The sequence below is a fragment of the Gopherus evgoodei genome, chromosome 3 (assembly GCF_007399415.2).
Source record: "Gopherus evgoodei ecotype Sinaloan lineage chromosome 3, rGopEvg1_v1.p, whole genome shotgun sequence".
Lineage (NCBI taxonomy): Eukaryota > Metazoa > Chordata > Testudines > Testudinidae > Gopherus > Gopherus evgoodei.
The window spans coordinates 118,830,972-118,846,722 of record NC_044324.1 but is presented as its reverse complement, the minus strand read 5'-3'; the positions used below and the strand labels follow the sequence as shown (position 1 = coordinate 118,846,722).

The window sequence follows — 15,751 nt, the reverse complement described above, 5'->3', positions numbered from 1 at the left end:
AGGTGTGCGCGCCGCGCGTGCACGTTCGTCGGAAACTTTTTTACCCTAGCAACTCCAGTGGGCCGGCAGGTCGCCCCCTAGAGTGGCGCCACCATGGCGCTCTATATATACCCCCGCCGGCCCGCCCGCTCCTCAGTTCCTTCTTACCGCCGTGTCGGTCGTTGGAACTGTGGAGCGCGGCATAGCTGTCCTCCACGTCCCTAGCTCTCCTAGTTTCTATCGCTTGTCTATCGCTTATCTCTAGTTCCATATAGTTGTTAATTAGTATTGTTAAGTAGATAGTTTAGTAAATAGTTGTTAAGTAGTTCTTTGCCGGGGGCTTAGCCCTTCCCGGCACCCGGCGCCAGGCTCATGCCTGTTTCGCCAGGCTTCAAGCAGTGTGCGGCCTGCAAGAAGCCCATGCCTACCAGCGATCCCCACGAAGCGTGCCTGAAGTGCCTCGGGGAATCGCACAGATCTGACAAGTGCCGCATCTGTAAGGCTTTTAAGCCGAGGACAAAAAAGGAGAGGGATCAGAGGCTCCGAACTCTCCTAATGGAGGCGGCACTTGACCCGTCGACTTCGCAGACCGCGGTTTCGGCACCGGCACCGGATCGCTCCGGCACCGAGAAGACTCCCCGGCACCGACCTTCTCCGGCACCGGAATCAGAGCCTAGGCCGTCGAAGTCTGATACTCCGGCCAGGCAGACCCGGCTTGAGCGCCCGGCCTCGACATCGGCCGCGGCGCCGCCGGCACCGTCAGCACCGTTGACTCCGGGCCCGGCGGGTCCGTTGAGTCCGGTGCCGCCGAGCTCCCCCATGAGATCTGGGGTTGAGATAGTGGTCCCATCCACTCCGGAGACCTTCGCCTCGGCTCGGGACCTTATTGCCCTGACTGAGCCCACTCGGCTGCCACCCCCGGTACCTCCGGTGCGGGTTGTGTCCAGAGGCAAGCCCATGCTGTCGGCGCCGCCCAGAGACAGTCGTTCGCCATCCAGGTCCCGACGTCTTGGGCGCTCCAGATCCCGACGCCGCTCGCAGTCCCGGCACCGCTCCCCTCAGCGATACCGGTCGCACTCGCGGCAACGGTCGGCATCGAGACGGTCGCGGTCAGGCTCCAGTCGGCGTCACCGGCACCGCGACTCCAGGAGCAGGTCCCGACGCTACTCGCCGCACCGGTCGACCTCCCGGCACCGAGCTGGTGGCAGGTCCCGGTCTCGGTCGACCTCCCGGCGCCGAGCTGGTGGTAGGTCCCGGTCGACCTCCCGGCACCGAGCTGGGGGCAGGTCCCGGTCGACCTCCCGGCACCGAGCTGGTGGCAGGTCCCGCTACCGAAGCGGCACCCGGTACCGATCAGGATCCCGGCACCGTGATAGATCCCGATCCCGGTCCCGATCCCGGCACCGATATGACTCCCGGCACCGGTCCCCGGCACCGAGACGATCCTCCGTGCCGGCCCGCGCGGACCCATACCATCCGGGGTCGGCCCCGCCGTGGCCCTCGAGACAGCCGTCCGTATCTTCTCAGACGGACAGTGGGTATGCGCTCGGCACCGACCGGCAGGCAGCGCTGTTCGGGGATCCGCCGCTGCAAGACCAAGGCCCGCAACAGTGGGGATTCTGGACACCCTGGGCATACCATCAGGCCCAGGGCCCCCAGCAGCTCCCTGCCAGACCGGCGACTGCGGAGCGTAGGGCCCCTGAAGCCTCCTTGTCTCGCCCCCCTCCCTCCCCGGAAGGGGAGGAAGGGTCCAAACAGCAGGACTCCGCTGTGGCTCCGGAGGCAGAGGCGAGGGCTGAGGATGACCCTCAGTTGGACACTATCGTGCCTGGGATCTCCTCATCCTCCTCCCCGGATGAGGCGGTGGCGGGTACCTCCTCCAACAGTCCCCCCCCGCTGGATCTCAGGGCGCACCAGGACCTCCTCAGGCGTTTGGCTCAAAACCTGAGTCTGCAGGCAGAGGAGGTCTCAGAGATAGAGGACCCAATTGTCACCATCCTCTCTTCCGATGCTCCCACCAGGGTCGCCCTGCCGTTCATACGGACCATCCAGGCCAATGCCAATACTATCTGGCAGTCCCCGGCCTCCATCCCTCCGACAGCGAAAGGAGTCGAGAGGAAGTACATGGCCCCTTCTAAGGGGTACGAATATTTACATGTTCACCCGACTCCCGGTTCACTGGTAGTGCAATCGGTGAACGATAGGGAGCGTCACGGCCAGGAGGCTCCGGCCCCCAAATCCAGAGAAGCCAGGCGGATGGACCTCCTTGGCCGTAAGGTGTATTCGGCTGGGGCACTGCAGCTCAGGGTCTCTAACCAGCAGGCCCTGCTGAGCAGATACGCCTTTAACTCCTGGGTGGCAGTGGACAAATTTAAGGAGCTGCTGCCACAGGATGCTCGCCAAGAGTTTACGGCCATCCTGGACGAAGGCAAGAAGGTCGCGCGCACGGCCTTACAAGCCTCCTTGGACGCTGCGGACTCGGCTGCCCGTACCCTCGCGTCAGGAGTTACGATGCGTCGCATCTCCTGGCTGCAGGTTTCCGGCCTTCCGCCGGAGCTCCAGCACACGATACAGGACCTTCCTTTCGAAGGCCAGGGCCTGTTTTCCGATAAGACAGACCCCAGACTTAAGAGTCTAAAGGACAACCGGGTCATTGCGCGGTCCCTCGGGATGCACACCCCCGTGACACAGCGTAGACCCTTTAGGCCGCAACAACAGCAGCACCGTAGGCCGTTTTCCCAGTTCCGCCAGCGGCAGGACCTTTACAGGCGCCGCGGCAGGAACGGCAGGCACAGGCAGTCTGGGAACCAAGGGGGGCAGAACCAAGGCTCCTCGAAACCCCCGCCTGGTCCTAAACCTTCATTTTGAAGGTGCGCCCGAGGGCGCGGTAACAGTTTCCCTTATGGATCCTTTCCCCCCGTTTTCAAGCCGCCTTTCGTTTTTCCTCCCGGCGTGGTCCCAAATAACATCGGACCGCTGGGTCTTAAGCCTGGTGCAGACGGGATACCGCCTGCAGTTTGTTTCGTTTCCTCCTTCCCGCCCTCCTTCCTCGTCCCTCTTCAGGGACCCCTCTCACGAGCAATTCCTTCGACAGGAGGTGCAGACGCTCCTCAGCAAAGGAGCTATAGAGGCGGTTCCGGAGAACGAGAAAGGCAAGGGGTTTTATTCCCGCTACTTTCTGATCCCCAAGGCCAAGGGGGGCCTCAGGCCTATCCTCGACCTGCGAGAACTCAACAAATACCTCGTGAAGTTGAAGTTCCGCATGGTATCCCTGGGGACCATTATTCCATCCCTGGATCCGGGAGACTGGTACGCCGCCCTCGACATGCAGGACGCGTATTTCCACATTGCCATTTGGCCGCGCCACAGACGCTTTCTCCGCTTCGTTGTGGGGGCTCTTCATTATCAGTTTGCAGTCCTCCCATTCGGCCTGTCCACGGCCCCGAGGGTGTTTACAAAATGCATGGCAGTTGTCGTGGCGCATCTTCGGCGCAACCGTATCCACGTGTTCCCTTATCTGGACGACTGGTTGATTCGGGGCACGTCGGAACAGCAGGTCAGCAGCCATGTCCGCCTGATCACCGCCATATTTGCAAGTCTGGGCCTCTTGATAAACACAGACAAGTCCACTCTGAGGCCCACGCAGAAGGTGGAATTTATCGGGGCGGTCTTGGATGCCACTGTGGGCAGGGCCTCGCTACCTCTGCAGCGGTTCCAGACCATGGCGGCGATCGTTCAACGTTTGCGGTCAGCCCCGTTGACGTCAGTGAGGACATGTCTAACCCTGTTAGGCCACATGGCGGCGTGCACTTTTGTGACCGGCTACGCTCGGCTCCACATGAGGCCTCTCCAGCTGTGGCTTATCAGCCGTTACAGGCCGCAAAGGCAACCTTTAGACATGTTAGTCACAATTCCCCAGAAGGTCTTAGATTCTCTCGGCTGGTGGTTGGACCAGTCCGTATTATGTGCGGGTCTTCCCTTTCACCCCTCTCAGCCATCGGTATCCCTGACAACGGATGCCTCAGATCTGGGCTGGGGGGCCCACCTAGGGACCCTGCGGACACAGGGCCTGTGGTCCCAGGAGGAGGTGGGGCTCCACATCAACATACGGGAGTTGAGAGCGGTCCGCCTTGCTTGTCAAGCGTTTTGTCATCAGCTTCAGGGTCGTTGTGTCGCCGTGTTTACGGACAACACGACGACGATGTACTATATCAACAAGCAGGGCGGCACCAGGTCCTCCTCCCTGTGCCACGAGGCGATACGTCTCTGGGACTTTTGCGTAGCCCACTCCATTCACCTCAGGGCTTCCTTCCTCCCTGGAGTACGGAACACTCTGGCAGATCGATTGAGCAGATCCTTCCTGTCACACGAGTGGTCCCTTCGCCCGGATGTCGCTCTCTCCATTTTCCGGAGGTGGGGTTATCCCCGGGTGGACCTCTTCGCGTCCAAGGGGAACAGGAAGTGCCCAGCGTTCTGCTCCTTTCAGGGCAGGGAGCCGGGGTCGATAGCGGATGCCTTCCTCATCCAGTGGTCGACCCACCTGTACTATGCATTTCCCCCGTTCCCTCTGGTCCACAAGGTCCTCCTGAAGGTGCGCAGGGACAGGGCGCTCGTGATCATGGTGGCCCCGGCGTGGCCCAGGCAGCACTGGTACACCATGCTGCTGGACTTGGCCATAGCCGACCCAGTTCCCCTGCCCCTTCATCCGGACCTGATTACCCAGGACCACGGGACCCTCTGTCACCCAGACCTGCAGTCGCTGCACCTAGCGGCCTGGCTCCTGCGTGGCTGACTGGCTCAGAGCTGCGCTGCTCTACACCCGTGAGAGAGGTGCTCTTGAGCAGCAGGAAACCGTCCACAAGAGCCACATATTCAGCGAAATGGAAGCGCTTCTCCTGTTGGTGCGTAGAGAGAAATCTCCGCCCTATGGAAGTTTCGGTTTCCGAAATATTAGACTACGTTTTGTCCCTCAAAGGGCAAGGTCTGGCTTTATCGTCATTGCGAGTCCACCTAGCAGCTATCTCCACCTTTCACCCGGGTGTGGACGGTCGCTCCGTTTTTTCTCACCCGACGGTGTCGAGATTCCTTAAAGGGCTGGAACATTTATTCCCTAACGTCCGTCCCCCTGCCCCAACCTGGGATCTTAACCTGGTGTTGTCCCGGCTCATGGGACCCCCCTTTGAGCCGTTAGCTACTTGCTCCCTGCTCTACCTCTCTTGGAAAACTGCCTTTCTAGTGGCTATCACCTCAGCTAGACGGGTGTCGGAGCTCCGAGCTCTGGTGGTAGACCCTCCATATACGGTCTTCCACAAGGATAAGGTGCAGCTGAGGCCACACCCTGCTTTTCTGCCCAAGGTGGTCTCAGCCTTTCATATCAACCAAGAGATTTTCCTTCCGGTTTTTTTTCCCAAAACCTCACTCCTCAGGCAGGGAGCAGCAGCTCCACTCGCTGGATGTCCGTAGGGCTCTCGCGTTCTACATAGAGAGGACTAAGCCCTTCCGAAAATCCCCCCAACTTTTCGTGGCGGTAGCAGATCGTATGAAAGGTCTTCCTATCTCCTCCCAGAGGATATCCTCTTGGGTTACGTCCTGTATCAGGACTTGTTATGACTTGGCCCATGTCCCTACGGGCCGTGTGACTGCGCATTCCACCAGGGCGCAGGCGTCGTCGCTGGCTTTCCTAGCCCGTGTGCCCATCCAGGAAATCTGTCGGGCAGCGACCTGGTCATCGGTCCACACCTTTGCTTCCCACTACGCCCTGGTCCAGCAGTCGAGGGAGGATGCGGCCTTCGGAACTGCAGTGCTCCGGGCCGCGACTTCTCACTCCGACCCCACCGCCTAGGTATGGCTTGGGAGTCACCTAACTGGAATGGATGTGAGCAATCACTCGAAGAAGAAAAGACGGTTACTCACCTTTGTAACTGTTGTTCTTCGAGATGTGTTGCTCACATCCATTCCACACCCGCCCTCCTTCCCCACTGTCGGAGTAACCGGCAAGAAGGAACTGAGGAGCGGGCGGGCCGGCGGGGGTATATATAGAGCGCCATGGTGGCGCCACTCTAGGGGGCGACCTGCCGGCCCACTGGAGTTGCTAGGGTAAAAAAGTTTCCGACGAACGTGCACGCGCGGCGCGCACACCTAACTGGAATGGATGTGAGCAACACATCTCGAAGAACAACAGTTACAAAGGTGAGTAACCGTCTTTTTCCTCAGGAGCTCAGTATTTTCTCTTTTAAGTCTGTTTTTGAAGTTTTTTTGTTAGAATATGGCTACTTTTAAATCTGTTATTGAGTGTCCAGGGAGACGGAAGTGTTTTCCTACTGACTTTTGTATGTTACCGTTCCTGATGTCTGCTTTGTGCCCATTTATCCTTTTACTTAGAGCAGGGGTCAGCAGCCTTTCAGAAGTGGTGTGCCGAGTCTTCATTTATTCACTCTAATTTAAGGTTTCATGTGCCAACAATACATTTTAATGTTTGTAGAAGGTCTCTTTCTATAAGTTTATACTATAAAACTAAACTATTGTTGTATGTAAAGTAAATAAGGTTTTTAAAATGTTTAAGAAGCTTCATTTAAAATTAAATTAAAATGCAGAGCCCCCCGGACTGGTGGCCAGGACCCAGGCAGTGTGAGTGCCACTGAAAATCAGCTCGCGTACCGCTTCGGCACCCATGCCATAGGCTGCCTACTTCTGACGTAGAGAGTCTCATAAAGGACTCATTTTCAAAACTGCATAGGAATTCTGGGGGGTCTCAATTTTTGGGTGCCCATCTTGAGCCATCTTAAAGGGACCTGATTGGAAAAAATTGGGTGTTCAGAACTTTCTGAAAATCAAGCCAATTTCAAAAAGTTTAATAATTGAACACCCCAAAATGAGGCACGTAAAGTTATTTATCATTTTTAAAAACTTAAGCCCTGGTTTCTAGTCCGAGTTCTTTCACTGACTTGGTATGTGACCTTCAGTTGTCTTCTTAACCTGTTCATTCTCTGTCCACACATTCTCTGTTCTCGCTCCTGACCATGGGTTTTGTGAAGCTTAATTAATGTTAGTAAAGTCCCTTAATAAGCTTGGAAGAAAGGTACAATACAAATGCAAATTACTACAATATTCTTACATTTTTGTATTCATCGCTCTTCCTTTTGAGAATTGTGAAACAAATTAAATTGCTCATGTGGTGATTACCCACTTGTACTAATCTGCGTGTTTTTATTTTCTTCTCTTACAGATAACTGCATTGTTGTGGATGGGCTGAAAAGGACTTTGCTATAGTAGTTCAACAAATCTCTTTCTGGATCATTCTGCGTCTCAACACTTACAATGGAAAATGTTCTAATGCCATACTGACTCCTTGCAAATGCATGAGAAACTGTTTGGGAAAGTTCCTGCCATGAACAGAATTGTATGATCATTATATTAGCATACACACTCAAATCTAATGCCTATAGACTACTGTGTGGAAAGTTCAAAAGAGAAAGAGAAGTCTGTGAACTTGCAAAGGCTCTGGAAAAATGGGAGCAACAAAACTTTAAGAAGCATAGCATTGGACACACTCCATGTGTCTGCACAGCTTTCAAGTGAACTAGCACTTAAGACTTCGTATAACAAAATGGACTCTGGGGACACAGCTATAGGGCAAAAAGCTACCTCGAGGTCTGGAGAAACTGCTGAAGTACCAACTAGATGGAGGCAAGAACATTCAGCTGTTATTAAGATGAGCACGTTTGGCAATCAAGAAATACAGAGACAACCAGAAACAGATCATGAGCAAATCGGAAACACAGCATCAGCACAACTTTTTAGTTCTGGGAAACTCGGCTCATCCGGTGAAGTTGGGCAGCAAGTCACAGAGAAGCAATATCCACAGCATCGGCCAAGTCCCTACTCATGTCAACATTCACTTTCTTTTCCCCAGCATTCATTGCCACAAGGGTTCTTGCACAACGTAAAGCCACATCAGAGCTTGGAAGGCCACACGTGGCAGTTTTCTGGCCACTTGCAATCAGTTGCCTCAGAGGACATATTTCCTTTTCACTTGCACGGCCACAGTGGAGGTTTCTCTAGAAAGAAGATTTCAAGTTTGAACCCTGCTTATAGCCAATATTCTCAGAAATCGATAGAACAATCAGAAGATGCTCACAAGAAAGAGCACAAACCCAAAAAGCCTGGCAAATACATTTGTCCTTACTGTAGCAGGGCTTGTGCCAAACCTAGTGTACTTAAAAAACATATTAGGTCCCACACTGGGGAACGGCCATACCCTTGTGTTCCTTGTGGTTTCTCTTTTAAGACAAAGAGCAATTTATACAAGCACAGGAAATCACATGCCCATGCAATTAAAGCAGGATTAGTACCTTTCACAGAGTCAGCGGTATCTAAATTGGACCTAGATGCCAGTTTTATTGATGTGGAAGCCGAAATACATTCAGATGGTGAGCAGAGCACAGACACAGATGATGAGACCTCATTGCTTGTGGAAAGTTCTGACAAATTGAGCCCAGTCCCACAGATGCCACTGGACATTGCTAGCAGAAGTAACTTTCACTCGTCCATAGATGAATCATTGGGAGGCCCAATGAAAGTGCCCATTTTGATTATCCCTAAAAGTGGGATTCAGTTACCCAGTGAGAATTCACAGTACATTGGATCTGACATGTTACAAACCCCATCTTTAAGTACGAAGTCTGATGACTCTCATACAGTTAAACAGCGACTTGCACTAAGACTGTCAGAGAAAAAAGGGCAAGACTCTGAGCAGTCACTAAATCTTTTGAGCCCACATAGCAAAGGAAGCACTGATTCTGGTTACTTTTCCCGCTCAGAAAGTGCAGAACAACAAATAAGCCCTCCAAATACTAATGCAAAGTCTTATGAAGAAATAATCTTTGGGAAATTCTATCGGATTAGTCAAAGGACAGCACTAACAATAGCAACAGCCAATCAAGAACACAATTTAATGGGTAAAAAGGGCAGAGGGGAGCAGCCTCTACCTCTGGTGAACACCAGATTAGATATCAAGATGCTTGAAGAACATATTTCTAATCTAACTCCAAATAAAGACACACTCATTGATCCCAGTAAACTGAGCACTATTACATCTACCCAACTCTTCAGCAGTAGCAATACAGAGTCCAAACAATCGCAGACTACAACATCATCCATCAAAAATGAACTGAACCTTTACCCATTAAGTCAGCAGGGTGACACGCCTGGACTTTTAGAGCCTCCAGTAGATGCTTTTCCACTTATTAGAAGTAACTCCATGCCAACATCTTCTGCAACCAATTTAGGTGTTCCCTCATCTTTGAGAGGAAGCCATTCCTTTGATGAGAGAATGACAGGTTCAGATGATGTGTTTTATCCTGGGACAGTAGGAATATCCCATCAGAGGATGTTAAGAAGACAAGCTGCCTTTGAGCTGCCCTCAGTGCAGGAGGGGCACTCAGATCCAGACTATCATGGGAGAACAGGAAAAAATATCCTTGTTTCTTCCAGCAGGTCAACAGGTGATGAAAAAGGGTCATCCTTGAAGGAGAAGAAATTGATAGCAGGGGAGAGAACCTTCTATGACTATGATGCTTGTGGAAAGCCCTACAGAAAATGGGAAGAATTTGAAACTCAGAAGCTGAACTACCGAGACTTTCCATGCTCGGGCGGGATAAAACAAGGAGGGGAGTACTTTGTTGATTCATTTGGACAATCACAGCCAGTGCTGTCTGTATACGGAACCACATTCGAAAACAGAAAACGCAGAAAAGAGAAAAGTGTTGGGGATGAGGAGGATGTTCCCATGCTTTGTAGCAGTGGTACTGGCACCCCAGTGGGGATGCTGCCTTCAGATTTTGATCCCAAACCCCAAATTCAGGAAGGGCCAAGAAGCACATGGGATAATGCTGCCCATTGTCATGCAGAGCGTTTTGAAATCTGTAGACCTCACTTGCAATCTGGAAGCCTATCAGCTTCATTAGAAGAGTCACCTTTAGCTGCAGAACAAGAAAAGACAGCAGAGTCACTGAACAGAAAACCCCCTGGAAATGTCATCTCTGTCATTCAGCATACAAACTCATTGAGCAGGCCAAACTCATTTGAAAGGTCTGAATCTACAGAACATATTGCTTGCCTGCAGGATAAAACCTACTCACTGTCTGAAACCTGTGAGAGTGAGATTTCTGAGTCCCCAATGAGCCCAGAGCGGGCTCAGCAAACAGAAAATGCTGATAGTGTGAATAAACCGTCCCAACAGCCACAGCCATACCATATGCAGCCCAGACTGGTTCGCCAGCATAACATACAAGTACCTGAGATCCGTGTTACAGAGGAACCAGATAAACCTGAGAAAGATAAAGAAGTTCAGAGTAAAGAGCAGGAAAGACCTACTGAAGAGTTCCAGTGGCCGCAAAGAAGTGAAACTCTTTCTCAACTCCCAGCAGAAAAATTACCACCCAAAAAGAAACGCTTACGGCTTGCTGACATGGAGCACTCCTCTGGAGAGTCCAGCTTTGAATCCACCGGCACAAGCCTCTCTCGCAGCCCTAGCCAAGAAAGTAATTTGTCCCATAGTTCAAGTTTTTCAGTGTCCTTTGAAAGGGAAGAAAATACCAAGTTCATCGTGCCTTCCAAACAGGATGAGTTTGGAAAACAGTCTGAGTTTTTAACTGTTCCAGCTGGTGCTTACTCACTTTCTGTCCCTGGGTATCACCATCAGAAGGAAATGAGACGTTGCTCATCTGAACAGATGCCTTGTCCGCATGCTGCTGAAATCCCAGAGATACGAAGTAAATCCTTTGATTATGGGAATCTGTCTCATGCTTCAGCAGCTGGGGCACCTTCTGCAGGATTATCTCCATCACGAGAAAGGAAGAAATGCTTTCTGGTCCGTCAGGCTTCTTTTAGTGGATTCCCAGAGATTCCCCAGACTGATCAAAGTGTGGAACAAAATATAAAGCAAGAGCAGATGGAACACATACATGCTGGTCTTCGCTCTTCCCAAGTTGCTTGGCATCATTCTCCCACCTCTGTGCTTCAGCCCATTCAGGCAGATGACTCTGGAAAGCAGGCTGTTGGTTCTGGCGCACAGCTTGCCCAGCAACATGCCATCCTTGCAGACAATCATGACATTTTAAGGAATCCCTTGATTCAACAAGCACCTTATATTTCAAACAAATATCCAGCAGAGCAACAGCACCTATTTGCACATCAAGAAAAGGTTCCATTTCCCCCCATTCCCAATGCCTTGTTTCAGTTTCCATATCCTGCTGTCAGTATGGTTCCCTTACCAGCTCAGCAACCTGTCTTATGGCAGTCATGTGCAGAACCTTTACAGAGAAACTTGCCACATCATTTTGTACAACAGTTACAAAAAGCATATGTCAAACAACCTTTCCAAACAGAAATTCATCACCTGGAGTACGCTCAAGAGCATATTGGAAAGAAACCGGCTGAATACATGCATGCGAAAGAGCAAACGTACCTGCATTACTCCGGAATATCTGGGCAGTATTCGAAAAATGCTAAGTACCTGCCAGACCCTAGTATTAAGTCAGCAGAGATCTCCTCTGATCAGCATCTACAGACAGGTTTTGACTCCCCGAATGATGGATCTGTACAGTCTTTACCAGGAACAGTTGTTCCTGTCAGGATTCAGACCCATGTGCCATCTTATGGTAGTGTCATGTATACAAGCATTTCCCAGATCCTTGCACAGAACAACAGCCCTGCTATTGTCATTTGCAAAGTGGATGAGACAGTTTCTCAAAGAACATTATCAACAAGTGCAGCCATGCAAGGACTAGGATTTAACATAGCCCAGCTATTAGGCCAGAATGGTGGGTTAGAAAAATATCCTTTGTGGAAAGTACCACAGACTTTACCACTTGACTTGGAATCCTCAATCCCATTGTGTCTGACATCCAGTTCTGACACTGCCTCTACCCTCGGAGGAAGCAAACGAATGCTTTCACCAGCAAGCAGCTTGGAGCTCTTTATGGAGACTAAGCAGCAGAAAAGGGTCAAAGAAGAAAAAATGTATGGACAGATTGTTGAGGAGCTAAGTGCAGTAGAGTTGACTAATTCAGATATAAAGAAGGATTTTCCCAGACTACAAAAGCCTCAGCTAGTTAGGCAGAGCTGTGCTACTGAGCCAAAGGAAAGTGTGCCGTCCATGTCATCCTCTTCACCATCATCGTCCTCATCATCTCAAGACTTCCCATCTGCCAACATACCAACAGCTGACCCTTTTCTGAGCAGGGAAAAGCTTTCCAGTTTTGATTCAGCATCTCCAGGGCACAAGTCGAGTGGCCCTTCTGAAGGAAGAGAGTCACCAGAAGAACTGGATGTGGATGAAACAGCATCAGATATGAGCATGAGCCCACAGAGGTCTTCACTGCCATCAGGAGAAATTCAGACAGAAGAACAACTGCAACAGCAGAAATTGCCTGCTGGTATGTTGGTCCAGATGGCATCCAATCCAAATGGGAAAGCAGCACGCTCAACCATCCTCCTAACAGATGGAGCAGATTTTCAGCAGATCTTTCAGTTCCCTAGCCTACGCACTACTACTACTGTGAGCTGGTGTTTCTTAAACTATACCAAGCCCAGCTACATTCAACAAGCAACCCTCAAATCTTCAGTTTATGCTTCATGGTGCATTAGTTCATGTAACCCAAACCCATCAGGGTTAAATACGAAGACTACTCTAGCACTTCTAAGGTCCAAGCAGAAAAACACCGCAGAAATTTATTCTTTGGCTGCTATGCATAGACCTGGAGCTGGTAAACTGACCTCATCAAGTGCATGGAAACAGTTTGCTCAGGTAAACAATAAGTTAAAAAATCCCTTTCATCCAGACCTTACACCAAACCAAAAAATGAAATAAATTATGATGCATAAATCAACGTAAGGATAATGAAAAGCTGATATTTGACAGTTGCAATTCTCAATAATAAGTAAAAATTGTATCTATTACAGCTTTTCTAATGTTTTGAACAGAAAATGCATCATCCCTGAAAAGTTAAATAAAGGTTCAAAGCAAATATGTCCTGTTTAAGCCTATATGATTATCCTATGTACCTCTTTGTCACTTTTAAAACTATCCACATTGGAAAATCAAAAGGTACAACATACTCTGGGAGAGCATTCTAGGGCCATGGCTCTTGAACCCTGTTCTTCCCCTGCGTGCTCTGACAGCTGATTCAGAGTATGATTTCGGTGACAATGGAAGACAATAGAAGAGCAGGACATTTGAGGGCCTTATTTCACATTGGTCTTTTAGTTTTTACTCCAGCCTTTTTCTAGTAACAAATATTGTCATTAATGGGAGTTACCTGAATAAAGACTGAATAACAACTGAATAAGGACCTCCAGATTTGGTCCCAAGTGATCAGCATACCACAGCCATGATTGGCCAGCATGATGTGGTGATGCTTTTGCTGTATCAGCAGATAACGCCCCTTTAAAATGTGCCTGTTCTGCCCCTCCCCCATCTCTCACCAGATGTAAAGATCCAAATTAATTGGCTTCATGGAATTGCATCCAAACTCACAGCTGAATTCAGCCCAGAATGTTTAAACTACTTGAAATGAAGTTGCATTTATTCTATGTTCCAGACTGTAATAACACTCATTGACTTTGTTCCACAGATGAAACACGAACCATTCTTCTTGTTTGGCAGCAAACTTGAAAAGAAAGTAGTGGGGAATATTATAAAAGAAAGAGTAAAAGGAGAAAGTCATGGAGATAAAGACATTGCGTCCAAACAGACTGAGCCAGTACGAATTAAAATCTTTGAAGGAGGGTAAGAAAATGCAGCTGGAAATATCAAACCAAGCCTGTCATTTCAGATTAAACAGATTTGAATTTGAACATAGATGGATGGATTAGGGAAATTAACAGCCTTCTGGGCTCATGCCATGTTTTGTAGCTCCCTGGTGCATCTCCTGTTTATATGTCAGTCATGCAACAAGATATTAGGAAACACAGTAAAGCCTGTGTACTTAACTTCCAGCTCTGCTTTGCCATTAGCCAAGGGTCCTGGAACAATTTGTATAGTGGGGGTGCTGACAGCCATTGAACCAAACTCTAAACCTTGTATATGATGGAAACCTCTTCAAGCCAGGAGGTGCGGCAGCATCCCCAACACCTCTAGTCCAAGCACCTGTGCCATTAGTACAACTATACTTTCTGTATACATAGAAAGCATTACTGAATTGTCATTTCTCTTATTTGGGGCAAAAAAGAAGATGGATGGCTAATATTTTGATTTCTAGGCAATCTTCTTGTGTTCATTGGACTCCTGGCAGACACCTTTCTGTTATTAAATGCTGTATTGTACACCAGCCTTAACAAAGAAGCTATCCGTTCTTATTGTTATTCCTGGAATGTTTTAGTTTTTTACTGAATGTTGACTTTCGGGTACAAAATTTTGGTTGGTAATAAAATCCTTGGTATCAGTGTTTAGACATAAGAACAATCAAATTAAAAATAAAGTTTAATCTACTGCTGTTAAATTGGTTCAAAACAAATAAATAGCAAATAGCTGAGGAAAAAACAGACCTAATAGTCCGTTGACGTAGTTTTTAAGCATATCTAGCTTGTTATGATCAGCATATTAATGGATTGTCCATTACAGTGTATTCTCAGTACATGCATAAGAATTGTATTTGTATTATGAAAATCTGAAATGATGGTGTTTGTATGTTGGTAATTGTGAATGTCCAGGTGTCCAGCTGGGTGGTTCTTTTCATACATGTCAAGCCCAAGGGCTCTCTTCACCCTGCAGTGTCTCAGAATAACTAACCAGTCAGGACAGGGTCACAAGACATTCAGCAATCCATTTAGTCTTCTTTCATTTTTCAACATTTTCAGCATCCCTCTCATTAAAAGGCTTGTGGATGTGTGGGGGCAGTCTCAATCAAATAAACTTTGATATTTCTCTATAACCTGTAGCAAAAAGGGGGCATACCCTGCGTCTCTCTTCGAAGACTGAGAATGTCATCTCTGAGATTGTTCCAGGGCCTGACAACCCAGGAATCCCTGATCCTGGGTGTTCCCTGTGGTAGTGCGTTGTGCTACTAACCAAAAACCAGTAAACTGACTACAAAAGAGACTTTTCAGTGACCCAAATTCAGAGGTGAGTCTAAGTTTACAAGACGTATAAAGTGCTGTTAATTAGACTCTCACCCACTTACAAGTGTGTATCTCACACACCTGCCTTTACATATCATCTCTGAATTTGGATCACCCATCCTAAGGGATTCTAAATTGATGTCATCTGCATGCTAGCGGTCAGAAGAGTGTAGCTGAGCAAGAAAAGCAGCTAACAGGAGGCTCTGAAAGATGTTCATTTAATGTGGCTACCCTATATTATACCTGAAACTTTTTGCACCTTTGTCAGGAAACTTGATGTGTTAATTACACCGTCTTAGACTTCCTTACATACTGATAAGGTCTAAGGGAGTATGAGCATAAATGTGTCTAAGTGACTGTAAAGGGATATAACTTACATCATCTTACGTATCACCTATGAATTTGTCCTGATATAGATCAGGTATCTTGAGACAGTTGTAGTATGGAAGAAAGAAGTTAAGTGCCTCGCTGTGTACATTGATTGCTGGGCTTTAATAATCTATATAGACAGGCTGTATGTCTCTCTAGCTTGTGGGGTTTCCCCAATAGAGATCTCTTACCTGTGTAGCGACAGTGTGAAGGATGGTGATTCTGTTGTGTTAATGCATCTTCCTTATAGATCTATTTCAGAAGGGTATCATTTTGTGTAACA

At 49.0% G+C, this 15,751-nt stretch overlaps 1 protein-coding gene across 7 annotated transcripts in view; it reads left to right on the top strand.

Moving 5' to 3' along the window:
• Positions 1 to 15,751, top strand: part of HIVEP2 (HIVEP zinc finger 2) — a 209,246-nt gene that overhangs the window by 178,202 nt on the left and 15,293 nt on the right. For all 7 annotated transcript variants that reach the window (XM_030556463.1, XM_030556458.1, XM_030556460.1 and 4 more), the window contains exons 4-5: positions 7,205 to 12,787; positions 13,614 to 13,768. In XM_030556463.1, coding sequence (XP_030412323.1) covers positions 7,415 to 12,787; positions 13,614 to 13,768 — 5,528 coding nt within the window. In that variant the 5' untranslated portion in view covers positions 7,205 to 7,414. The remainder of the gene's footprint in view (positions 1 to 7,204; positions 12,788 to 13,613; positions 13,769 to 15,751) is intronic.